This window comes from Labrus bergylta, chromosome 5, assembly GCF_963930695.1.
Source record: "Labrus bergylta chromosome 5, fLabBer1.1, whole genome shotgun sequence".
Lineage (NCBI taxonomy): Eukaryota > Metazoa > Chordata > Actinopteri > Labriformes > Labridae > Labrus > Labrus bergylta.
In genome coordinates this window covers 19,481,394-19,506,485 of record NC_089199.1, presented here as the reverse complement: position 1 = coordinate 19,506,485, position 25,092 = coordinate 19,481,394, and the positions used below count along the sequence as shown (strand labels likewise).

At 40.8% G+C, this 25,092-nt stretch overlaps 3 protein-coding genes across 4 annotated transcripts; 2 read left to right on the top strand and 1 right to left on the bottom strand.

The window, feature by feature from the left end:
• Nucleotides 1-444: 444 nt before the first annotated feature.
• On the bottom strand, nucleotides 445-9,877 carry dhrs3b (dehydrogenase/reductase (SDR family) member 3b). The gene is made up of 6 exons (XM_020633093.3): nucleotides 9,133-9,877; nucleotides 3,419-3,562; nucleotides 3,034-3,153; nucleotides 2,321-2,559; nucleotides 1,047-1,172; nucleotides 445-937 (listed from the first exon to the last, which is right to left on the bottom strand). The coding sequence occupies exons 1-6, from the start codon at nucleotides 9,325-9,327 to the stop codon at nucleotides 853-855; spliced, it is 909 nt and encodes a 302-aa protein (XP_020488749.1). The 5' UTR covers nucleotides 9,328-9,877; the 3' UTR covers nucleotides 445-852.
• Nucleotides 9,878-12,637: 2,760 nt separating this feature from the next.
• aadacl4 (arylacetamide deacetylase-like 4) lies at nucleotides 12,638-17,985 on the top strand. Its single transcript, XM_065955193.1, is given in 4 exon segments — nucleotides 12,638-13,916; nucleotides 16,165-16,208; nucleotides 16,211-16,606; nucleotides 17,726-17,985. Coding segments are annotated over 4 exon segments (879 nt in total). The 5' UTR covers nucleotides 12,638-13,737.
• cfap107 (cilia and flagella associated protein 107) lies at nucleotides 17,847-25,084 on the top strand. 2 transcript variants are annotated; one of them, XR_010666433.1, is made up of 5 exons: nucleotides 17,847-18,583; nucleotides 20,088-20,198; nucleotides 20,553-20,727; nucleotides 21,944-23,307; nucleotides 23,352-25,084. XR_010666433.1 is itself a non-coding variant. In XM_029277187.2 (4 exons), the coding sequence occupies exons 1-4, from the start codon at nucleotides 18,473-18,475 to the stop codon at nucleotides 22,222-22,224; spliced, it is 678 nt and encodes a 225-aa protein (XP_029133020.1). In that variant the 5' UTR covers nucleotides 17,847-18,472; the 3' UTR covers nucleotides 22,225-25,084. The 2 variants fall into 2 exon arrangements, 1 of the variants encoding a protein (XP_029133020.1); XM_029277187.2 differs by having other exon boundaries at nucleotides 21,944-25,084.
• Nucleotides 25,085-25,092: the final 8 nt, after the last annotated feature.

Here is a 25,092-nt window from a genome sequence, read left to right as displayed (position 1 = left end):
AAGGGTCTTAAAAAAATGAGCCTGGTTAGCAAGAAGTTCACTTTTAATTAAAAAATGTAGGCCTTATGACGATTGCTGCCTGTTCAGGGTACATGTAATACGTCTCTTTTGCCTGGTTATGCTCAATCCATGTGGTTTTTAGATCACTCTGCACGTGCAAGGATGAGATCCTCACCCACTTGTTATGAGTTCATTGTGTTTATGAAGAATTACACCGTCCCCCTGCATCATTTTGTGACAGCAGAGAACAAACAATAACACAATTATGCCCCCCAAGCGTGCGTTTCATGTTTTGACAACATCGTCTGTCACAGTCACTGATCTCATTTTTGGAATAAATCAAAGGTGGTTCACACTGCCGTGGGAGTCAAAGCCCAGACACAAAGCAACGTGTACCTCCCAAGAGTTCACTTTTTCTTCTTCATCATGCACAAAGAAACACAGTGCGTCTCTAAAACTCCATTTTATTATCTGGTTTGATTCAAAAACAAGTTAAAAAGAGAATAAAAAAAAAAGAAGTGTAAAAACAGACTAAAACAAGTGTCACAAAAACCTCCCAGAATAACTACTGGTTCAGAACTATGCATGGCTTCGGTTCAAAGTGAAAATGGCATTCAGTCCTTCATACTATACACATACGCCTGCACACATGCATACAAATGGGACCAGGGTGTGTCCTGCAGTATATCGATTAACTGTACCTGCAGAATCAACCACCTATCATGTCCCCTAAGTGTTTGTCCTCACACTGTCTCTGGGTCTCCTCCTCTTCCACATGTCTTAAGGTCCATATTCCCTTCATTATACCCAAGAGCTGCTCATTTTAGCACACAAATTGTCCTCAATCCAGGCTCATGTCCTCCCTTTGAACGTGTTCATGCAGGTATAACTCCCGGAAAACTTGTGGATTTCTTCAAGTGCGATTTGAGGCATGAAGCTGAAAAGTAGATCATAGAAAAAAACAAAAGGTAAGCATGGAAACATAGACTAGACATGTACAGACTATACAAAAAAAATACAAATTATTGCTTTGATTGATGTGTTACCTTTTTAAAATAACGAGGGCGTGCATTGTCCAGGGCAGGTAGAGGAAGGCCTTGTCAGCTCTGACTGCATCCACAGTCCTCTGGGCGACTATCTCGGGTTTGAGAGGCGGAAAGAGCTGAGGAAACCTAACATAGAAAAGAAAGTCATTTTGATAAGAATGCTTTCTCAAAAACCTGAGGGCAAGCCCTTTGTTGGATATTTTTACATCAATTTACAGAGCAATCGAGTTGGACTCACCTAACTTTATGGCAGCATAGCAACATTTTAGATAAACCGTTTTTTTTTGTTTTATTGCATAACAATTTAAAGTGTTTGGTGTACTGATTAAGTTTTTTGACATTCTGTGACATTGTCTCAGGTCATCCAACATTGTTCTGCACTATCTAAGCCTTGTTCACCCTGTTCTCTAATGTGTTCTCCTCTCATTGGTTGAAATATATCGTGCCTGCTGAACTACAAGTAGCATTGATATAAGGCAAATATTCTCAATATACAGTAGGGTCTTATAGCAGACTCTGTATAGCAGTCACCCCTAACGACTCATTCTTTTCACATCACGTCTTGCCTCAGGAGACCGCCCGCCTGCCCGCCCGCCCGCCTGCCCCTCCTCCCATCTTACAGGGTTTAGCCTCTCACTTTGAGGTGCATAGTATGCGAACAACCAGAACAGGGGGACTTCAAGGGGCCTACGATTCTTCAGAAACTTTCCGGAGTACGTATGTTAACGACTATAGAGCCCAAAGAACCAGTGTCAACCGGTGTTGCCTGCAGAACCTCCTCATACATTTATTTTACTCACAAACAGAAGAAACCCACTTTCCCATTAAAAACATGTTAAGATGGCATCACCAGCATACGTTACCCACAGGGGAAGTCTGGGCTGATAACACCTCTGATAGGACAAACAACTAACTTAGATCTTCAATCATTTTCAACATCCCTTTCACTATTTAATGAAATACCTAATCTCATTCAAAGTGACAATATAGAGACCTTATATATCGATCTCTAAAATCATTATGCATTAAAATCATCCATCCAATCATTGAGATACAGTATGTTACCCTGAACAATTAATGTCAACTTCACAGGGTTGTTGGAGGACCAATCTGAACTCTCTTTATGCTTCATTCTTCAGTGAACATGATTGAAAAATATCCAACTTGTCCTTTATCCTTGTTGTGGTTCAGCCAAAAGTGGTGGACTACACACATCTAGAGTCTACTCGCATGTCTACGAAGTCAGAATAATGATGCAGGGGATCTTGATGTACCTGACTCTCATGCCCTGGAACATCTCTGTGTTGGTGTGGAACGGCAGCACCGTGGTGCAGCTGACACCGGGACAGTCCAGCAGGCCGAGCGTCAGACTCTCCATGAAGGCCAGAGAAGAGGCCTTGGAGGTGCAGTAGTCTATGGCCCCCGGGATGGGGGACTGGGACAGGATGGAGTTTATGCACACTACATGACCATGCTGCAGCTCCAGCATCCGAGGAAGGAAAGCCTTTGTAGTCTGGAGAAAGAAAGAAAGAAGAAAGACAAAAATAAGAGAATGAAATGGGAGACTGAGGACAAGGTGGAAGAAAGCACGGTGTAAGGGAAGGTGAATTATATTCAGCAGAGTAAAAGGAAGAGCAGACAAGGGAATCAGGCTCACAGTGTAACCACAGATTAAATTTCCATTTCCATTTAGTTGATAATTGCATTTCTGTCTGCGTACGACACAGTCTTTTCATCTCTATTCAAAATAAAAATGCCACGAGTTTCAAAACCCATCTGATGTTTCAGGAGCTGAGAGGAGATTTGGAAATACCCCACTTAACCTGCCACAATAACAGGCATGATTGACAAGTCTGTGTTTGCCTGCTATAGTTGCTGCCGTGCCGTAATCAGAAAAGGAAAATGATAAGGGTAATCTGCCTTGAGGAATTCCCCTCCTCCTCCTGCCTGGAAAAACTGCCAGTGGTTTAGTTTCTGCGAGTCTTACCCAGAACTGTCCCATCGTGTTGATGTGTTGGGATTTCAGGAGGGCGTCGTCATCGCTGTCCATTAAACTTTTGCCGTGGACTACGGCTGCGTTGTTCACCAATATGCTAACATCTCCAACCTGAGATTAGAACGCACACAAATAAGAGAGAAAAGTTAACTCTGCCACATATCTTGTGTTTTCTGACAGCTTATAAAAAAGGTACAGTTGTGCTGCTCCCCAGTCATTCATATGAAGTGTAATCTATACACCAGATGGGAGACAGAGCAGCTCAGAGCCAATGTACATACAGAACAGTCAGAGAGGCATCGCAGAAGCATGTAATGCATTGTTTCACTCTCTTTGTGCAAGACAAAATATCCAAAGAAGTGTTGAACTGGTTTACCTTTTCTCGAACCACTTTGGCCTGCTTGTAAACTTCCTCCCGATTGGCCACATCGCACAGGAAGTAATGGCACTCTGTTCCTGAGAGAGAGATCTCTTCAGCGGTTTCTTTCAGGCACTTCTCTGTTCGGCCCCATAAGATAACCTGTCAAAAGAAATTAAAAGAAAATGTTTTAATAAAGCTGTTCCAAGATCAGAAGCAGATCAAGTGAGTTGAGGCCTATAAATGCCAGTCAGTGAGTCCTCAGTAAAACATTACGTATGTTTTGCGCAATATTTTCTGGCAGAGACCCGCTGTAACTCTGGAGGTCTTTGGGCAGCGATGTTCTTTTCATTCAGAGAACAGAGAGGCCATTTTCACTCTAACAAATAGTTTTCCAGCAAGATTAAAGGCTTGGGGGTTGCTGTGTGAATGAACTGTCTCTTCATCTACCCAGAGACTAAATGAAGGCCGGTCATTTGAGCAGGGAACATGGGGTTGGATGGAGGTAGGAGGGGGTTGGGGTTGGGGAGGGGACTAGTGATTGGGCAATTAGATCTGTCAGTCTTTGGGGTCAGGGAAAGGTAATGAAATCAGGGGGTGAGCCTTCCTCATCTCTCAAACACAAATTCTCAAAGAGATTACACGGCCTGTTGAGCAGATGAGCCCCGTCATTTCTGGTCAGGGAGTCTGACAACAGTGCGTGTGTGAAGTGCTGAGGACGCCAGTGTGGGATTTGGCCAGCCGCCCGTGACCAAGGTTAATATTTGAGCAAAATGTCTTTTAGGAAAGTGATATTGTGTATGTGAGAGGAAGAAATGCTGGGTGTGTGTATGCATACACATTCAAAAGGGAGCATGTCTTGCCAATGGTTCATTTGCTTCAGATGATCACACATGGTCTCTTTTTCAGGGATTGAACCCGTCATCTCGCAGTAACAGGACACTTTCAAACACTGCCAACCTTTTAAAATGTGCCCAGCCTTTTTTTTTATAGAGCCAAACATTACAAACTGCTAATGACAGTTTGTTAATTTGCACAGTCACAACCCTTAAAACTCTCCAAACTAATGCGTTACTTTGCAGTGTTCATGTGTCTGATGGTAATAGCATCAGAAGCAAACCAAACACGGAAACACTGACAACAACAGGGACACCACTGATTGCAGTCTGGAATCTGTCCTTTATTTCTTTATCAGATCTGAGGCAATAAGGGGTTTGGCTCCCTCTGTGAACCACCCTTGTTTGAGTTGCCTTTGATTGGGTTTTCTGTTTGCTTCATTTGCAGCCTTATTTAGGTAATCAGGGGAGGCAGACAGGTCCTGATAAATAACCGAAAGCTTTTAATAGGATTTGAGCCTTACAAACAAAGCTGACAGCTCTCATTAAAAGTCAGCACTCAAACTGTGCTCTCTTGCTTAAATGTTATTTAATTCATTAGGTTTATCACCCGTCACAACACACAAGAACCTCAGAACAAACAAGCATTGGCCAAATTGCTATCTGGATAGAAACAGTAAGAAAACAGTTTTTAATAGACCCTACACAAGCTGCTCTCGCTATCAGAGATACACCATTGATTGTTCTAACAAGGCGTGCGTTACAAGACTAAACATGAACATGTGCTTCGAGAAAAAATCTCTGTGATCAGCAAATTACACTTGCATTGCCCTTGAGAACAAGAGTGCCAATGCCATTAAACACTGACTGTAGTTAACTGCAGCATTTATGTTTTCCCTTGATGATCCCATTTTGCAAGTTTTGAAGTTGTTGTTCTATTTATTAAAACTTTAGGTTGTAATATGGAATAGGGTGCTTCAACTGAAATGTGTTGTAAATGATTTTTCATGGCTTATCCAGGATACTACACATGCACATGGTTACCACTTATACCATAAAAGAGATGACAAATAAGTCCGAAATCGATATGCAAAATGTGACTTAATGCTAAGTTTTCAATCTCCAAGGCAACATTTCCATTGGTCTGCGATTCTTTTGGCGTGTAACTACGTCAAGTTGCTCGACTCAGAAAGTTGGGGGCCAAAATGTGCCCACACTTTCCAACTTGAGGATGACTTTACATAAGTTGCAAGCTAAGTTTTTGATCATACCGACATTTTCTGATGTCGGTACTGTTAGTTTCTTATGCTCTGATGGAGCCTTGATACATGCGAAAAAAAGTCTTTAAAACCTGGGCGGTGCATGTGTGAACGCTAACATCCAAATTATTCACTCTGATTTTTCCTGCCTGCCCCATCGTAAATTTTCTGATGAGAGGACACAGCAGGAAAAATCCACGGCTGATGGCCATAACACCCTGCAACCGGCACACAACTATCACCGCGCACTTAACAAAACTGCATTGTTATGTTTTCGCCAGTATGCTCTTTTCCTCTCTTTTGTCGACACTGAGAGTATGTTCAACTACACATAGTGCTGAAATACTTCGATATTAAGGCAAAAAAAACCTGACATCATAGTGTCTTGCAAATGCGAGTCGTTCATTTTGCGTCATGCATGGCCTCCTGAGAATCTCATCCGACAGGGATAGTCTCCTGCTGTGAGGTGCATGTGTGAACAAACAAGTGAGGATGATTTCAAGGGCGATCCGCCTAAAATTGTCTATAAATGTTCAGGGGTGCATATATGAAAACGGCTCCCTAGTCTCCGAGTAACTCCTGCTGAATTACAGTGATATGCTATATCCTGGATCTGAATGTATGGGTGGGTATGAACCCTCCTTTTCACACCCATTGTAAGGGCCAGCACAGAGGCGGCACACAGAGGGGGCAGCAGGAGTTCAGGAGGCAGTCGCCTGCCGCTGTCTAATTACTGCGGAGACAGCAAGGTCAGCTGCAGGGCAATACCCAGCTGGGAGCGGTGTGCTTCCCGCCTCCAGCACAACACGCACACCCACTAAAAACCTGTTGTCAGTGCCTCCTCACTTTGGTTCATCTTCCACACTGTGGTCTCCTTATGTAATCGTAACAACCACATGAAAATCAATGTTTTCTGCAAACACTTTCTTCTAGAGTTGTTTCCAAGGGACTGAAATATACCATAAAAGGAGCTTTGAAGAAGAATGCTGTTCTAACTTGTCAGCTATTTACTGGTATTGTTCTGAAAAGCCTCTCGCTGTGCTCTGTTCTTGGATGCTGTTCTCGAGAACACATTGGTCTGGTTTATTGTTTCTGAGCTTCGTTCTGCAACGCTTCCCCCCTCCAACTACACACAAGAAGACCTGGCTCCCCTCCTGAGTCCCCGGCTCTCCATCTCGCCGGATTCTTTCATCAACGCTGTAGTTTAGCCTTCCTCACACCGTGAAAACACCAAAGCCCAAGCAGAGGAAAAAGGAAATTCCGGCTGCCACTCACAAAGGGGCTCAAACAGGGGTGAGCGCAAGTTCGTAGAGGTTAGCCCTATTCATAATTACAGCCCTGTATCCTTTTAGCATCTCTTTAGGCAGGGAGTAATTGTCATACGCACTACCCCAGGTGTTGTTTTCAAAGCCTTCACACCTTGATAATGCCCAACAATGAGGTGCTGAAAAGTGTGGTGACATCCTTTGTTGTGCAGCTGCAGAGTAAAGCTTTTAAAGACCCATTGGTTTCTTCTTGCTCAATCCCCGAGGAGATGGCATTGAAAGACAGAGAGAGGCAGTTAGTGTTTCACCAAGCTTTTAGCAATGTTTTCAAGCTGCTAAAATTGCACCTCGAGTGTGCATTAGAGACTTGGAGCCCATGTCACACATGTAGGGATAATTATAACCTGCAGCTGGGCTGCTCAAAGCTTTCTAGCAGGGAAATTACTACCTCGTTCTTCCATGTGTAATGATGACTCCCATCTGAGGTGATCAAAAGTGGAGCTGCTCTGTATTAGCACATTGCGGCTAAAAAAGGGACCCCAGCGACTCATCAGGCACTCAGCTGTGTAATGTTCACCCACTGGATGGATTGACAAACCGTATAGCTGGAAATGATGAAGGGAACAGAGCCCGACCTGCAGCAGTGAGGAACTGTCTCTGCAGCCACTGGAATATCACAAAGTGACGGCTGCTTGTTAGAGGGGTGAGGGATGGTGAGGGTGGGGAGGGGCTTGGATCTGATGGGTGGGCAGGAGGATTTTCTGGGTTTGGAAGGAGTGAATTAGATGATTTGATTTGAAAGAGGAGATTGGTTTCTTTTTATGCAATATGAAATCCAATGAATTACTCAATCTCATCAATGATTGCTTTATGATCTCCATATTATAACAATATTGAAAAATAAAGTAAAGACCCATAGTCTTATATTTATTAAACAGTGTGTTGCTATTAAAGATTGTTCTGACCTTCCAGCTCTTTTTGTTTTGCCAGAAGAAGCACTTTGGGCTTCATGTCTAAATGAAAAGGGTCATACAAATAAAGTTCATTTCATTATAACTATCTTCATGGACTAAAAGACAGGGTGTCACACACTGAATCTGTTCCAGAGAGCAATACAAACCGTGGGTAACAGCCTGAAGAATTAAATCAACACCCATCTGCAGAAAATAAATCTGAATCATGACTTCATTCCCATAGTAAATAACAATGTTTCTCATGTTTCTGACCTTTCACCACCTAAGAGTCTGTTTTCAAGTTACCGTTTGGTTTAGAACTGCTTAGACCAATGCATGATCATCTAATGTCATTTGCTCTTTCCCAACTCTTTTGGTTGGGTTAATTTTGCATCTGGAGCCATAAAAAAGAGATATCATGTCCTCTTGTTAAAATGAAAACAAACCGAATCTGGCTTTTATTAAAAGCATGATGGAAGAAGACCTTCTAATGTGGTAACAGCGGAGCTGTGATTATGTGGATTGCTTTGAAGCAGTTTAGTGATGCTTTGGACACATGACCCCCCAATTACAAAGTACAATGATACATATTAAAAAACTGAAAGTGAATGCATTTACAAAAGCTTAAATCTATCGATGCTACACTTCCTAGAAAGGTCAGTCACTCCAGCTCCGAGAAGAATGACTGTCAGCCGGGCACAACATTTAATCACTTCAATCAGGCATCCAGGCTGTGCACAGCTGACCTCATGTTGACCCAAAGTTGTTGTGCAATACTTGAACCAAAATGAAGGGCAGTGCCTCCCATGTCTCACTGGACCAACTCGTTTCTTAGAGGTTATGGTCCCTGCTTTCATAGAACAGTGGAACAACAATACACCTGGGACAGGGTGGGCAGCCCTGGGAGGAGGGAGGTAGGGTGGCCAGTCTGACCAAATACTATACTACAGGTTTGGTGTCCAATCAATCATGCCCTGCCAAACCAATCTCTTGGCAACATATTTCACTAAAGCTATACAATTATCGTCTTCTCATAATCGATTAATCTACCAATATTGTTTACCACTAGTTCATTTGACTGTTACTGTACTCCCCTTTAAATTATAAACCATACTGAAAAAATGCTTATAACATGTTGTCTTCGAGCATCTTTTTTTCATAAAGAGTCCAAAAGTCAAAGTCATTATTTTCTTCAAGAACTAACAGAGAGCAAAAAATGCTGACACCTGAAAAAGCAGGTTTGACATTTCTACTTTAAGAAACTCACTGAAACGATTAATCACTTTTTCAAATAGTTGGCGATTAATTGTCTTTCCATCAAATAATCAATTAAACCGATTACTCATTATTGCTCTATTCAATGCATTAGTTTGGAGAGAAAACGTGTGTGTGCAACAGGTTGTCTGTTAGAGATATTACCTTTCTGGCCCCCTGCTTGGCGAACTCTTTGGCCAGGTGACGCCCGATGCCTCGTCCTCCTCCGGTGATCAACACCACCTCCTTGCTCAAATCTTTCCTTCTGCTAGGGAACAGCGCAGACAAACTTGCTCTGACGATATAAAATAGCATTTGCACGGGGAAAAGAACCATACGACACGCGCTCTTCAACTCCATCTCGGGAAAGTGCAGGCTCACGCGCTCACGACAACTGGACTGTTTACGTTGCAGCAAGTTTACCAAAAGCCTCCAAATACAAGCGACTTAAAAGCTCCTGCGGGTTTCTCCACATGTAAATAAAATCACATGCGATGTCAAAAACTGCTGCATGAGAAATCCATCCGGAGTAAAAAAAAAAAAAAAAAAAATTAAAAGTAGCAGAGGTGTGTGAGTTGTAAAAGCTCTGACTTATGAATCATATGTCAGATATGGCTCTCAAATGTGTCAGTGATCAGTCATTACGCCTGTCAGGACGCACAGACGTGAAACACAAGTCCAAGCGACGCTCCGCTGTGTGCGCTACTGAAACCGCTCTGCTTTGGAGTTGTTGTGTTCCTGTCCTGTCCCGGTCTGGCTTATATATCAGCGCCTCTGCCCCGGCTCCGGTTCTTCCAGCAGTGAGAGGACCTGGATGAACCTAAAGGAGAGGTTTGTAAGGGCATTAATCCTGATTGACATGTTAAGTGGGGATGAATATTTAGCTCCACGGTGCCCGTCTGCCCTGAGTGGCTGCGTACTTACCCCTTCTCCACCCCCTTTCATGTGTCTACAGAGGTGGTTCTCAACCTGTGGTCCGGGGCCCCCCAGTGGTCGCTCAAATAGCGTCCCAGGTGGGTGCCCAAATCTTGTTTGGGAAAGGTTTATTTTTAAGTCGAACGACCTGCACTTCACCTCGTTGCATAACGTGGAGAAAAAAAAACAATGATGTTGCAATCATAGGTTTCACTGAGAGATAGAAGTTAATGCAAAACAACCAAAGTACTCTTAGGTAATAGAGGCAGAAGATTATGGGGGATTATAAGGGTCAGGCATGAGAAGAATAAAAACGTTTTGAATTAAAAAAACAAAAAACAAAGCAGAGAAGTTGGGAATAAAGTCCAATTGTTGAGAATGCCCCAATTCACACAGCAGCTGTTTCTAGGATGTAAAGGATGGGATGCCTTGATTCTGTTGTTAGCTTTCTGGATTTTCACTGTAACATTATACTGCCCTACAAAGCCAAAGTGCAGTATCTACAAAAATGACAAACTGAGAAAAACAGCTTTTTGTGTTTTTTGTTTGCCAAGCGTAAGTATAAAATTATATTTAAAAAACAATTGTATGATTGATTAGATGAAAGTGAAGTGAATTTGAAACATATTGTAATTTGAAATTCAGGTTAACCATTTCAGTTTTACGGCTAAAACTGCACTTTGCCTTTGTTGAATAATTATATGGCCAAACACTGATGGACTGCAGTAACTAACAATTGTTAATGGGTTTTTATGTAATTGAGTAGACAAACAAGATGTATATTCTATTCCACTCATTTATTTTGTTTCCTATTTTATTTTATTATTTTATAGATCAGATTAAAAAAAAAAATATAGTTACATCTTACAGTTACAGGCCTGTATGTTTGGGTATATGAGCAATAATTCATATGAACTGAACAATTGATTAAAATCAATTAATTAATTAACACTGAATGCAACACAAGAATGCGTTCTACGAGACACATGTGACACACATGTAATTATAACAGTTTTATCAGCCTGGGCATCAATTACCAAAATGTACTCCTGGCTGTGACAGACATAAACATAATTTTTGCACGTTTTTGAGACTTCAAAAGTACTTGATAAACAGAAACCACCACTGTTCTCTCTCTTTCACTTGCAGCAGTCGTTGGATACAAATATTACTTTAAGATCTGTAGATTTATTTTTGGTTCAGGTAGGCTACTTTTGGCTCGTATCATAAGAGTGATTGAATCGTTTTAAACATGTGGTATCAAAAATAACTGAAACATTTTCACATCTTTGCTTTACATATCTCCCTTTTCTGCATATTTTTACCCATTACATGAGTGCTGTAAATAACCTCTCAATGTGCATTTACATTGAGTGTCCTGGTTATGAGCCTTATCTTGGTTGGTCCTAAAACAAAGGCAAACTGCAGTATCTGACACTTTCTTCATGGTGAAACCAAGGCAAACTGCAGTATCTGACACATTCTTCATGGTGAAACCAAGGCAAACTGCAGTATCTGACACCTTCTTCATGGTGAAACCAAGGCAAACTGCAGTATCTGACACATTCTTCATGGTGAAACCAAGGCAAACTGCAGTAAGTGTCACTGCAGTTAGCCTTGGTTTCACAGTGTATTTTACAGATACTGCGTAACTAAAAAACCCAATATCTCTGGGAAATAAAGCAGTAGAACTACAAAACTCTCACAGATTGAGGAGCAGATACTGCACTTACAATTTTTGCACAAAAGTGAATTTCACAAAAAGTGCAGATACTGCACTTTGGCTTTGTAGGGCAGTATAGTTGAGAAGTGGCCAAAAGATGATGATTCGTCAGATTCCCATTCGTCGCATGATTGGCAGCCTGGAACGCAATGAAGCAACTTTAAAAAAAAAAAAAAATTGACAGGAATTGAGTTTCCTGTCCTGACTGTGATGTTGGAAGAAAATGCCCAACTCGTAAATGTGGTAAATAAATCAGACTTTAAATTGGAGTGCAAGAGGAAATATAATAGTAATACTTTCTGCATGTTTTGAGGTTAAGGTCAAAATGTCAAAGTCTTCATACTCAAATTAAAAGCATTTCTCTGACTTACTTTTTTTTGTATAGGCTACCTTTCGCACACTGAAAGTTGATTCCCCCACCCCAACATTTTCACTGTATTCTCTTTTAAATCCACAGATGGGGATATTTGGTCAATGGCTTCATGAGGTGACTGGGAGGCTTCTTCGACTAATCCTTTCTCCTCCCCCTATTAATTAAGTTAAACAAATAAGCAAACAAACAAATAATTAGCTTAGCATTTAAAACAAACAGACAACTGAAAATCCTGACAATTGAAACCATAACAGTAACCCCCAACACAAATAAGGAACCTAGGCCGAGAGAGAGAGAGCAATTTGATGAAGTCAGATTTTGTTACAAAACATTACAGAAATGAAACATTACCTTTTCATTCTGTATGGATGCAGATCTCATAATGACCAGTGCATCTGCTGCTTTTCCTTTTGAGTTAGTAACTGATCTCTACCTCCTTCAGCCTCCGTATACATGCTGTAAACATAGCTTCAAAACACATGTGAAAGTCAAGCGTATACAGAAAAGATTTTGTATTGTTTTATAAAGAATAGTAAGGTTTGGATCCAGCTGTATGTGATGCGGCACAGTCTGTCTTACATTTGTAACGGTCTTCTGTGTGCAAGACCCACATCCGTTGTCTCAACCCAATTTGTTGTGAACACAGTATTTTTTGAAGCGCACTATATGGTTCTGTGTGTGACAGCGCAATTAGGGAAATAGGTCAGCCCAGTCTCAGACGCTCGGCAGTGTGACAAACAGAAAAAAAAAAGTGCATGAATACCTCCTAAACAAATCCTGTGAATTCATGGGCCTCAGACAAGATTCCAGTCTGTGATTTTTGGCCCTGGCACTGTGTTTTTTTTACTGGGTATTGCTGAATGCAGGGCTTTTTTCAGCAAGGGATGGGTTTAAAGAGCAGCCTTACAATGGTTGCTTTGTGCAGGGCTCAGCTACTTAGAGAAGGCAGAGAGGCTCTCGGGGGCTGCTAAAAAACACAGAGACGACACGACTCCAGATGCTGTCTTCATTTTGGAAAATTTCAGAGATTTAAAAAAAATGGATCCAAAGTCAAGCTGCATTGGAGGCTTGTGAATACGTTTCTCTCTGCCTGAGAGTAACTGAATTTAAATGAGAGGGGCTGCAAAAACAAGAGAGAAATCCAAAGATTTACGTTACAGCGCGGGGTCAAATGGGTTCATGCTGCAATCGAAAAGCAAAAAATGTAAATAGGATATATTTCAGAGGACACTGTTTATTCATCCTCATGCTATCACTGCCATCTACAGATCAACAGTGAAAGTTCAGATGAGGATTTCCTCAGCCTGCCTTCAGTGGAAGGAACATTTTCTTCCAGAGACCACACATAGCAAATGTCATTCTGTGCTGTGGGGAGCTGAAAGCAACAGAACTTTGTGTGTGATGAAAGAGAGCACATAAGAAACAAAACAAACGTATCAAATATTGCCAGGAATTCAAGGCAACATGAGCATGTATGCAATGTAAGAGCAATTAAAACGGCTCTATTAACATACCGGTATCAGTACCATTGCTTGGTCTCTGTGGCAAACATGCAATACTTTGATTGCACATCTGTAAAATATGCATAAGAATATTTTAATGTTTTCCTGGGCAACAGGCAGCCAAACACGTCATTAAGTGAAACCAAGGTCAGACTGCATTGCACGCAGACGTAGGAGGGGTGGAAAGAAACCAAGAGCAGGTAGATAAAACATTTACTCCTAATGACTTACCTTCAGCTGAGCACACCAGCAACATCATGGACATGGGCTCGGCTATTTTAATAATTGGCTCCGCTGCTCTTGTTGCTGCCTTCCTCCTCCTGGTAATTGGACTTGTGTACTCTGAGCTGATGAATTCAGACATTCCTCGCGGGGTTGCAAATAGCAGGAAACTGCACATGGTTCATGGCTTGTTTGTCAGCGTAGCAATTGTTCTATAGATTGTAGATTGTTCAAATCTATTGAAGTGTTCACGCTTATTATTTTATGTGTTGTATCTGTTCTTATTAACTTTATTTTTTAAATTATCAACTTAACATAACACATCCTGTTAAGGAGATTGAATCTTCTTTTGTGCGAGGAATAAAAAAAAACAAGTCTTCTCTTTTATGCCCTTGTCAAAGATGGCTGTCCTCTCTTTGTCCTCCAGCACAGATACAAGCTTTGATCAGAGACGTTTTAAGATAAGATATCCAGTCAGACAAAGGTGCAGAAAAAGACAAGGTTGTGCGTTCCCTGTCTTTGATGTTGTCATAATAAATATCCTTTGTGAAAGAGAATGGATTTCACTTTGACTTTACCCATCAAGAAATATAAATATATACGTTCACCTCCAACACTTGCTCTGACTTGTGGTAAATCTGTGGTTTCTCTTCTCTACAACAAATCCTGAATTTGTACATCATCTGGGTTTTTCTCAACATGTTAGTTTATTTCATGTATTTTTCTGTCTGTTTTATGCACATGGTTAAATCCAGCTCCTGCCGTCCTGCAAGTGACAGACCAAAAGTATTCTGATGTTGCATTGCAAGTTTACACATTTCTCTTTAAAGTGTGGGAAAGCAGGAACACATTTACTTACAACAAATATATGACTTAGCCTCTATTTTGTGATGTATTGATTTATGTACTGGGTTACATGCAAACTGGTTGGAAGGGATAAACTAAGATGACATCGATTTATTTGTTTTCTTTGTATTGATGTATTGCGTCTTGTATTGTGGGGGCTGCGTTGGTATCGGTTGGGGTATTATTATTTGGAGGAAGGTTCATATCAGTGGTGCTGTTATGATGTTGGCTAAATGACTTGCTGGAACATTTGATTGAATCTCAGCCAATGTGTCAGAATGATTCCATGTGGAATGGGTCTTATAAATTACCTGACAGGAAATTAAATACATGTTCATTCATTCAGGCTTGTGTAGAAATGTTCATAAAGATAGATAGGCGCTTTATTGTCATTGTATTTAGGAACACAATGAAACGTTGTTGGCAGCAATCCTGTACAGCAGCATTTTGGGCATATACATATATTTAAAAAATGTGTGTATATATATATATATATATATATATATATATACATATATTCAAAGTTATGTACATAAGATAAAAGGTTGTTCTAGATTGAGAGAGAAGCAATAGCTATAACAATGGAAAATTCATGAATGTAAAATGTGACTAACCTGCACGATTCTTGCATCTTTGTCTCCACATGGTTGATTGTCACAGTAAGTCACTTTTAGAAGAATCAGCCAAATAATAATATCATGGAACCATTTTCAAATAAGAAGCTTCACCAGTTCTCCTGCTATTATTTTTAACGTCTGTTTCCTGCTTTATTTCCAGTGTTAAGTGGTTCAAACAAACCTTTCCAGCCATAAAATAAATAAATGGATATTTTTAAATTGCTGTCTGTGTAAAGCCCTTCACTAAAGGACCTATGGATTCATTGGGGGAGAATAAAAGTACCTGTCTTCTGTCTGAGTTTTGTTGGTGGACAGGTTTAGCCTTTACGACAATTATTATATTCTGTTGAAAATAATAAATAAGAAAGGTTGGCAGTGCTGTCTACTACAATATTTATTTGCTTATTGTCTTAGGTTTAACAAACTGTATTGTGTATTCATGTCCTGGTGGTGCTTTGGTGTGACTTATTAATGAACGTTGGGGGTTGGATTTTTATCAAGTCATTACTTTTTTATAATCCTTCGTTTTTATATGCAAAGAAACAAGTCACTAAAAACTAGCAAACAATGAATTCAAATAATAGTGAGATGTTGTGGAGCACATATACATTTTCAAGCCAAGTACTAAAATGAACTACTGTCCCCACATGTTATGTCAATATTTGCAGAATCTATTATAAAGTTTTCAATATTGTCCTTTCTGATTGTACAAAATGTGATGAGTATAGAGGAGGGAGATTCTTGCTCCAACTGTGGTGCTTAGTTACTTTCTAATAAAGACCTTTACATTTCTTTGGCTCACTGTAATGTCGTGCTAATCCTGAACAGATTTTGTTGCTGAAGTCTGCCAGCATTTGGCCAAGGAGTCTGATACCACTGAGGTTTCTGTTGGATGCCAAACTTTTTCCAGATTGTACATAAACAACCCAAACTTATTTCCTGACCAGAGCGCCAGAACTGAACATATTGTCCCTCCTTCGTCCCTCTCACCCCTCTTAGGTATCGATTAGCCTCTGAGCACGGATGCCCAGCCCATATGGATGACTGACGTGTCACTTCCTCCCTGTGGCCGAGGCTGATACCAGCGTGTACTCTCACAAAGTGGCAGTGGGAGGGGACAGCCCTTGGGCTAACCTGGCAGCAACTCTGTGCCAAAGGCTGGCAAGAAGTGAGGAGCGACATCTGCTGTTCCCCTGCGCTCAGGTCCTCATCCACCCAGCCTTGCAGAAGGCAGATTTCAACCTGCCCTCATACCAGCAAAATCATGCTGTGCCCATATTGTTTCGTGGCCGGATGGCGTTCTGCTTCCTGCAGAACCTCAATGGACACATTTCTGTTAGCCAAGATGTGTTGGAAAGCTATCATGTCCCCACTAAGCCCAGGCCACGGTATGAAAGGTGGCTCTCCCCATCCAACCTGCCTCCCGGGTGGAGGTTATTGTAAGCACCAAACCCCAGAATATAATGGGGAGGTGTCCTACCTATCAAAGCTGCTCTGGAACATTGACTGAATAAATAATGGGTCTAGCCAATGGGACATCAACCATTGCTTTGTTGAATGCCTTTCGGGGCTTTGACTTGGGAATTTTGGCCGCCACTAAGCCTGTTTTTTGGTGCCAAAAGGGACCATATTTGAACTAGTGAGTAGCCCTGGAGAGGGACAAGGGGTTGGAAAAAAGGCAAGTTATTAAAGTAGTACAGTCTGTGACCGAGGCTGAGTTACTAGCTTGGTAATGAGCTAGATTACCAAAGTTTTTTCCCGCAGAATGAGTTTTTATAGTTGGTTGTAGCTGACCAGATTTGTTTATTTATGACTGAAGAGAGCTTGTAAAAACATATTGGACTTGCTGTGTTCTCGCTAATATCTCATAAAGAGAGCAGGCAGCAAGTGAACAGCACATATCAGGTGAATGCTCGGTCTTCACTGCAGCCTAAAAATTTAGTCTAAGGGGAAAGGCCAGCAACACTCCTGACACTTAAACACTGATATAAAGATTTCATTTTTACTGTTGTAGAAACACTGAAAGCTAACAGGCAAGGTGAATGCAGACACCAAAAACATGCTAATTAGTGCTAACATAAGAACCATTTACTAATATCATTTCAAAAGCCCAAAACACTGGGGTAGCCTGCAGACTTCCTTAACTGCCTTCTAGTACAATAAAGCTCACAGCAAGCTTTAGTATTGGGCTGTTATTGCCATAAAAAACACAAACATGGACGAGAGGTAAAGTGACTGAATTAGCTTAGGCGACAAGTAGCAGCTAGCAGCTACATCTTGTCATTGAAAGTAAACCCCAGTATGCACGATTTAAAACTTAATATAGATAAAAATGATAACAGTTAAGAGAAGTTACAGTTAGAGAAGTTTATTGTAGGGGCCAAAATTGTTTATTGCAAACATGTTTTATTTTGCTTTAAATTTGGTCTTTTAAATATGGGACCTCAGGGGTATTGACTCACTTTTGGAGGCAGCCTCAAGTGGTCACTGTAAGAACTGCATCTTTGGACACTTACAGGTTGGCCTCATTTTTAGCCCACAGGTTGATTTATTATTTGAGGTCTCACAATCACTGGCAAATGTTGCTGTCACTCTAAAAAAACACCTTCCTTCACCCTTACATGTAAGAATGATGTCCAGAGGGATGATAGGATTATTTACAGGAGACAGCTGCTTCTCTTGGAAAAGGAAGTCACCTGGTAGTTTATGCTGGACGGCTTGCATGGCATGATTAACATCTGTAACCAGGGCTGGTTATCCTTCATCTCTGCGGTGCAGGTTGTGGAAAGTGGTGCTCACTTGATAAAAAAAAGTCTGTAAAGATCATAAACAGGATAACAATGAATGAACTGTATTTTACACTCCGGCCTCCAGTGGCAGAGTTGATTCTTTATTAAAAGTACATTGTTCACACAGGACTCAAAAACCCACACAAATCTTCAAACAACCTGATTCATTCCTAATGTGGAAAGCAGCCTGAGGACAAAAAGTCCGAAAACAATTTTGGAGTTTCACAATATAGAGTATACTGCTAAAAGGCAAATGTCATGCTCTCGCCTTCGGGAAAGCATTTATTTTTTAACACAGATGTAAGACATCTCCCATTTGGTTCCAGGATACTCAGCCTGCCTTCTCTTTCTGTGTTGCTGTCTCCATAGCAACAAACTTCTCTATTTCCTCTCCACTGCTGCCTGTGCTGTTATGTGGCCAGGTGAAGGGACCTACATGCCATCCTTTTGACACACTAACCATGTCCTAATAGACCTGCTGATATCCTTGGTTAAGACAATTTGACACCAGGTAAAGCATGAAGGGAACAGACCCCGTGCAGGATAAATGGAAACAAACGGGCTGGAAGATAGAGCAGAAGTATCCAAGCAAGGTGCTGGTAGGAAACTGGGCAGAAGACAGACTTAAGGTGGGAATTGTGTCTGATCATTGTCTATTTCATCTTCCTTTCAAATGATTTTTCTTCATCAGGTTTTCAATTAGGGGGCTGCACGGTGGTGCTGTTACCTTACAGCGAGAAGACATTTTGTACGAATCCCCGTCGGACAAGAGCCTTTCTGTGTGTAGTTTGCATGTTTTCCCTGTGCATGCCGGTGTTCTCTCTGTTTAATCTGGCTTCCTCCCACAGTCCAAAGACATGCTTGTTAGTTAATTGGTGACTGTACATTTCCCATGTGAATGTGAGTGTTGCTGGTTGTCTGTCTATATATGTCAGCCCTGTGAATGACTGGAGACCACCTCCTGCCCGATGACAGCTGGGATCAGCTCCAGCCCCCTGCAACCTCAGATGGTAACAGCAATAAAGATAATGAATGGATGGATTCAGTGCACAAAGATTGCAAATCAGTGGACACATTTTAAGAAACTGTGTCCACGGATTTGTTAACCATTGGAACAGATTTACAAATGGCCTTTTATTTCTTCTGAATTGATCCTTCAAGGGATCTGTTCCTTTATGCACATAGTGAAGGGACATAAATCATGGCCAAGGCAGAAAAACATCGGGCATGTATCACTCTGTTTAGTTCTTATGTTTGTCTTAATTATCTTCATGTTTAATAAATACTTCTGCATTTGACATCCAAGTCTCTGAAAACGTCTTCATCCCAGATTTAGATTTCCTTCACAACCTTGTGCCAGTTTCGAGTTAAGATGTTCTGCTTACTTTTATTTTCTGTCTATTTTGGCAGCCTCTGTGGACGTCGCAGTATGTCTCGTATCTTTGATCTGTCCTTTATGTGCATGTGTATTATGCCACCTTTGTAAAACTTTGCAGGGTTAAATGTAAAGAAAGGCTCCTTTTGAGTGCATGATGTATCGCTTCGCCTGAATCTGACCCAGTGGCAGCAGTGACAGGCATTAAAAATAACTTCAAAGATATTGTCAGTCTTCTAGCTGAGGGCCTGTTTTGCTTTTGCAGGTCATATAAAGGCTTCAGTATTAAATTGAGACTATTCCATAACCACTTAAAAACTCCTCACAGTACGTAGAAGCATATAACTTCATTTGATAGTGAGAACACAGGCAATCCAGGCCTAACATTCAGCGGATCCAAAACATAATGGCACACCAGTGGCAGCCTGCCAAGGGTTTTGTAGCACCTCAGCTGGTAGTCAAATCTATAGCAGAGTGATTAGGCAGCCTGAGTTCAGCTACATCAGCACAGCCTCCTGGTGGGAGAGGCTCGAGCTGGAGACTAATTGCATTGACGTGAGGTGCAGCCATGGGCTGCTGGTTCAGGATCAGAGGGGAGAAATGACTTCAGAAATACTGTACAGCAGAGCGGATCGATAGTGAAGTGTGAGCTTTGCTGATCCTTTGCGCTGGGCTCATTGCTCAAGTCCCCTGTATATCCCCCTCTCCTCTTCTTCTTTACACTCACTGCGATGTCTGTTTTTTTCTGCCTGACACAGTTCACTCAGGAGCCAACGACAGCCAACAGCACCAATCGTGTAGACTACCGGCCCCACTGGGACTTCAAACCAGACGTTTCTGAGAGAAGATCGGCCCTGCTGAGAGCTGAGGTCAGCCTTTAACTGCTCATTCACGGCATTAACACCAATTGAATGCCTGTCACAGGCCTGCAAGTCAGGGCTTTCTTCTTCAGATCCTGGCCACTTCTGCATAATATTGACGGCCACGATAAGAACTTGTGATAAAACTCTTTATGGAGCAAGTTTCTGTTCACACTCAGCAGTAGAGAAATGTGTAAAATCATCAGTCCTACCGAGCACTTAAAGGCTAGTTAGAGCAATTTGCTGCTGTCACAGAGTGAGCCTTTGAAGATTATTGTAAAAGAGTGGGTCATGCCCTCTATATCTTAATCCACTGAAGCCAATGCATACAGGCCATGCTGAGTCGACTGTATTGTCTTCTAGGGGTTTCCATCCAAACTGCTATTTGCCCATGTTGGCCCACCACCCTATCATTACTCTGTCACGCAGTATGGAGAGAGCTATGGGTGGAAGCACAACAATGCTTTGCCCACTCTGCGACCCTGCCATCCCGGCAGCTTGACATGGCAGCTTGAAAGGACTGAACAGCCAATTTCTGGTAAGGCACAGAAATGCAGCCCAGATTTTTATTTATATAACACATTTCAAGCACAGAGGCAGCTCAAAGTTTTTTTTTTTACATGTGCAGACAGAGACGTCAGAATGCCATTTTAAATGACACGCAGTAAACACACAACATAAATACACTGAAGTACAGATTATAGTGGAGTCAGATGTTACAAGTTTACTTAAGAACAACAGTTTAAATCCAATCCATGCATTACAGCAGCTGTGAGGATGTTGTGTCCAGATGTCTTTTCTCTTTGCCGATCCTATCCTGTATGTTTGTGCAACCTTTTGCTCAGGTTGCTGTTAATCACTCTGTTGAAATCCAACCTGGTGTCTGCAGTTACAGGCATGAATAATTTCTCTGAAAAATAGTCAGTCTTTTAGTTGATGGTCTGTTTGCTTGTGTAAGTCAGATTAGGATGCATTCATAACCAGTATAAATCTCTTAGCAGTAGGTTTATTAACAGAGACAGACAGAGTTTTTAACATAGATCTTTAATTGGCTACCAACTGGCTGCCTCCTAAAGATCTCAGTTTCCCTCAGGGTTTATGTTCTTCAAGGCGATCAGAAATGCATTTTGGTCCAAGTTTTAAGTAACTAATGAGCCAGACTCTCTTGGTTCAGAGCTCAGAGTTTTAAATGAGCTGAAATCTTTTGCCCGTCTTTTCAGGAAAACCAGACAAGAGACCATTACAGCTGTCCAAGGCATGAATGAGTTTCTCTCAATCATGTCTGGTTATGAAAACGTTGAATCTTGCAAAATGTTTGACATGATAAATTGCCGATTTAGATAGGGCCTGAATGTGGCAGCTGAAGCTCAGAGTCTACAAAAGATTTTGTGTTTGCAGCTCTTAAATCAAGCCGAGCAATAACTTTTATTCGTTCCTCCTTGTTGCCAATCGCAGTGAATTAACACAAAGTGTAAGAGCACAGTTTAAATGCCATGCCACCACTGCCTGAAGGTACAGATTAAACACAGGAAATGATATATTAAACCATCCAGGCACCAGGGCTATGAGTGTAGAGCAAACACACTTTAGCAAATTAAATTTTGCATGGACCAGACACATCGGCAGTTGTGCTCATGAACAATTAAATCTGTGTGGCCCCAGATGCCTTTTTCTTGTTCCAGATCAGTCACCAGTGTAATTAATGGCTGCAGTAACATGGCAGTTAACTTTCTCCTCTCTGTGTTCGTTCACAGCCAACTTTGACGCGCTGCACTCCACAAAGCACTGTTTGGAAAAGCAGCAGTCACGCCTCCCATCGCTGACTGTGTACAGGTCAGTGTACCAGAGGCACCCACTTAGTGCCTTCTGCCAGAGCCGCTCTGCCAGGACCTCACGCATGCTCTCCAGCCACCTCCATACAGCCAATCACAACAACAAGGACCTGGATCTGAGACGGCGCCCACTGCTGCTAATCCCAGATCATTGTTTCAGTCCACAAATGCAACAGGTTTATAGACAGAACTGTTGCTCTTGAATTAGACATGTTAAGTTCACATGACAGAATGAGAACCACATTTCTTTATTTCTTAAAAATTAACAAAAGGTAAATTGTCGATAATGTTTGTTGTGTGAACTGGGATCAAAAAAGTTTTCTAATCCTTCTCTAATCTAAATGGGTTATCATTAACATTATACATGAAAACACACAGAGATTTTAAGATTTTACTGATCACTTTTAAAGCACTTATGGGTCTGGCTCCTAGCTACATAATTTGGGTTGCAAATTTGACATGGCTAAAAACCTGCATGCATGGCATATACTTTGTATTTTACATATGAAGCAATGCTCTTTGCATTAAATAAAATAAATAATTGTTGATCCAGTATGAAACAGGCTGCAGCCTTAAGGTGGAGCACTTCTGATCTTTCCATTGCTCTGAGAGGATCCGTCTCTAAAACTCACTTTTATAGACTTGCTGTTATGTGATGAAGTGTTTGTTTTCCCTTTATAGAAAATCTTCCATTCACTTTTTTGGCCCATCTTATTGCTTTTTAACCTTGTAATTTGCCTAATATCCTCAATTTATTTTATTGCATTTTGTTGCCTTTATTTATTTTTTATTGTATTTATTTCTTGTTTTTTTTTTATCTCTTAATTACATCCATGTTCTTACATCTTTGGTCCTCTTGTCCTTAGTTTATGTAACTGGGTTCTTGCTTTGCTTGGGTTCTACTGATGTTTAGGTTTATGATGTTGGATGGTTGTTAGGGTTCTAATGATGTTTAGATTAATTATGTTGGTTGCTTGTTTTGTTGGTTGGTTGCTTGTTTGGGTCCTAATGGTGTTTAGGATAATTTTGTTGGTTGGTTGTTTGGGTTCTTATTTTGTTTAGGTTGATCACGTTGGGTGGTTGTATGAATTCCAATGATGTTTCAGTTAATTATGTTAGTTGTTTTTTTTGGGTTCTAATTATGTTTAGGTTAATGTTGTTGGATGGTTGCATGGGTTCTAATGATGTTTAGGTTTATTATGTTGGTTAGATTGATGTTTGGGTTCTAATGATTTTTAGGGTAATTATATTGGTTTGTTGGTTTTTTGGGTTCTAATGATGTTAAGGTTAATTATGTTGGCTGTTTTTTTGGGGTTCTAATTATGTTAAGATTAATTATGTAGGTTGTTTGGGTGCTTAAGCTGTCTTGGTTTTCTGTCATTTCTTTGGCTTCTTTTGTGTTTGGGTTCTCATACTTTGTTTGTATGATTCTTCTTTTCTGTGTCAACACTTTGTAAAACACTTGTTTTTAAAGGTGCTTTATAACCATTAAGGAATAGATGTATCATTACAGTTTTTGATTGAAAGACCTGGAATCATATTCAAGACATATCACACTTTTTAGTCATTAACTTTTTTTAATATTACTTTTTGCAAATACAAGAAAGTAGGCCAACACATGACTGCATTATAGTTTGATATTTTAATGATTATTTATTTATATATTTTAGTAAGATTCTTCTACCAAACACAATGTATAATTATTGTGGGCTTCATTTTAAATGGTACATTTATTGGCATGTCTGCAGATATAAAACACGTTTTTTTTTCCATGTGCAGAGTTACAAATAAAAGGTAAAATATTAATTTGACTGAATGCTTACGTCTAAATGAAGGGTAGCGGCTCAAAGCAGAAAGCTGGAATACTCCTATCTTAGGTTGCCTTCATGCTGTTTGTTATTAAAGATGCTTGAATGAAAAAAGGTGTTGTTTGTGGCTCTTTTTAAAATTCTTACGTGCATGAAAAAAAGTGATTGAAGCATACCGTTAGGGAAATCAAAGGGAGTTAAAAAAAAGTACTTTAAATCTAATTACAAAGCTGGAAGGATGTTTACTGTGTGTTGAGGAGTTTCAGTGTTTGTACGTTTGAGTGTAAGTGTGTGTGTGTGTGTGTGTGTGTGTGTGTGTGTGTAAGAAGAAGAAAGGAAGGGGCTATAAATTATATTCTTCTTTCCAGGGGATAATTGCATTTTCAAATTCTTTCTCTCTTCACGGTTAATATCTGTAACTCAGAAATGGCTGTAAGTGTTACCTAGATATCCTGTGGGGGCAAAAGGGAGGGGGGTTTGTAGTAAAACAAGTGTTGATGCCAGAGCTTATCTGAGTACAACTGTAAAACCATGAAGCCCTGAGTCATCCCAGGCAACATCTGAGGGGACATGTCTAAGTCCCTTTCCATTCAATGTTTAGTTACAGCAAATCAAAGTGTTTAATTAGAAAGAATCAAAGATGCTTATGTTTGATGGTCAACCATCTGTGTCTGCCTCCCGTTTCCCCGCCTGCCTGCTGCCTTCAGGTACAGCTGAAGCCCTCTGTTTCACACGCTATTTACGTGTCAGTCACTACGCTGCCGTGTGCTGCAGATGCTCGCATGTCACACGACGCCTTTGTGTTGTGGGAAATGAATAAAACAACACAACATGTCTTCACTGAAAGCGGTTTGCCCTGCAAGCCACATGATGGTGCTATAGCAGCACGTCACTCTCTGAAACTTGTCAGTGTGTCTTTTGAAGGCCTCATTATGGTGTGTGCAAATGTGCAAACAATGAGGGATTTAATATTTGTATCACACTTACGCCTATTTCCATTCTTAATGATTTGCTTTACACTTAGAAAAATAACCCCCAAGTGGGAAGATTGTTTCCTATTCATCATAAATACTGGAATAGACATTTGGCATGACACCATTATTAAGTCATAATGGAATATTGTTCAATGAATGACAAATTCATATATTTCTCTGATGTTTATAAAACAATGCATAACACAGCAAATAGGTTAAGTTGGTACAGTAAAAACAAGATTTAAACAAATATATTTATTTCTGTCTACCAGTAGGGTGACTTACATCA

Bases quoted from the DNA above. Each gene is read 5' to 3' on its own strand.
- dhrs3b (XM_020633093.3), bottom strand. From the start codon at position 9,327: ATGGAGTTGAAGAGCGCGTGTCGTATGGTTCTTTTCCCCGTGCAAATG. The intron at 3,563-9,132 runs GTAATATCTCTA...TTCTTTTGACAG, and splicing joins CCAAGCAGGGGGCCAGAAAG to GTTATCTTATGGGGCCGAAC. The intron at 1,173-2,320 runs GTACATCAAGAT...TTTCTATGTTAG, and splicing joins TTCCAGGGCATGAGAGTCAG to GTTTCCTCAGCTCTTTCCGC.
- cfap107 (XM_029277187.2), top strand. From the start codon at position 18,473: ATGAAGGGAACAGACCCCGTGCAGGATAAATGGAAACAAACGGGCTGG. The intron at 20,199-20,552 runs GTCAGCCTTTAA...ATTGTCTTCTAG, and splicing joins CGGCCCTGCTGAGAGCTGAG to GGGTTTCCATCCAAACTGCT. The intron at 20,728-21,943 runs GTAAGGCACAGA...GTTCGTTCACAG, and splicing joins GACTGAACAGCCAATTTCTG to CCAACTTTGACGCGCTGCAC.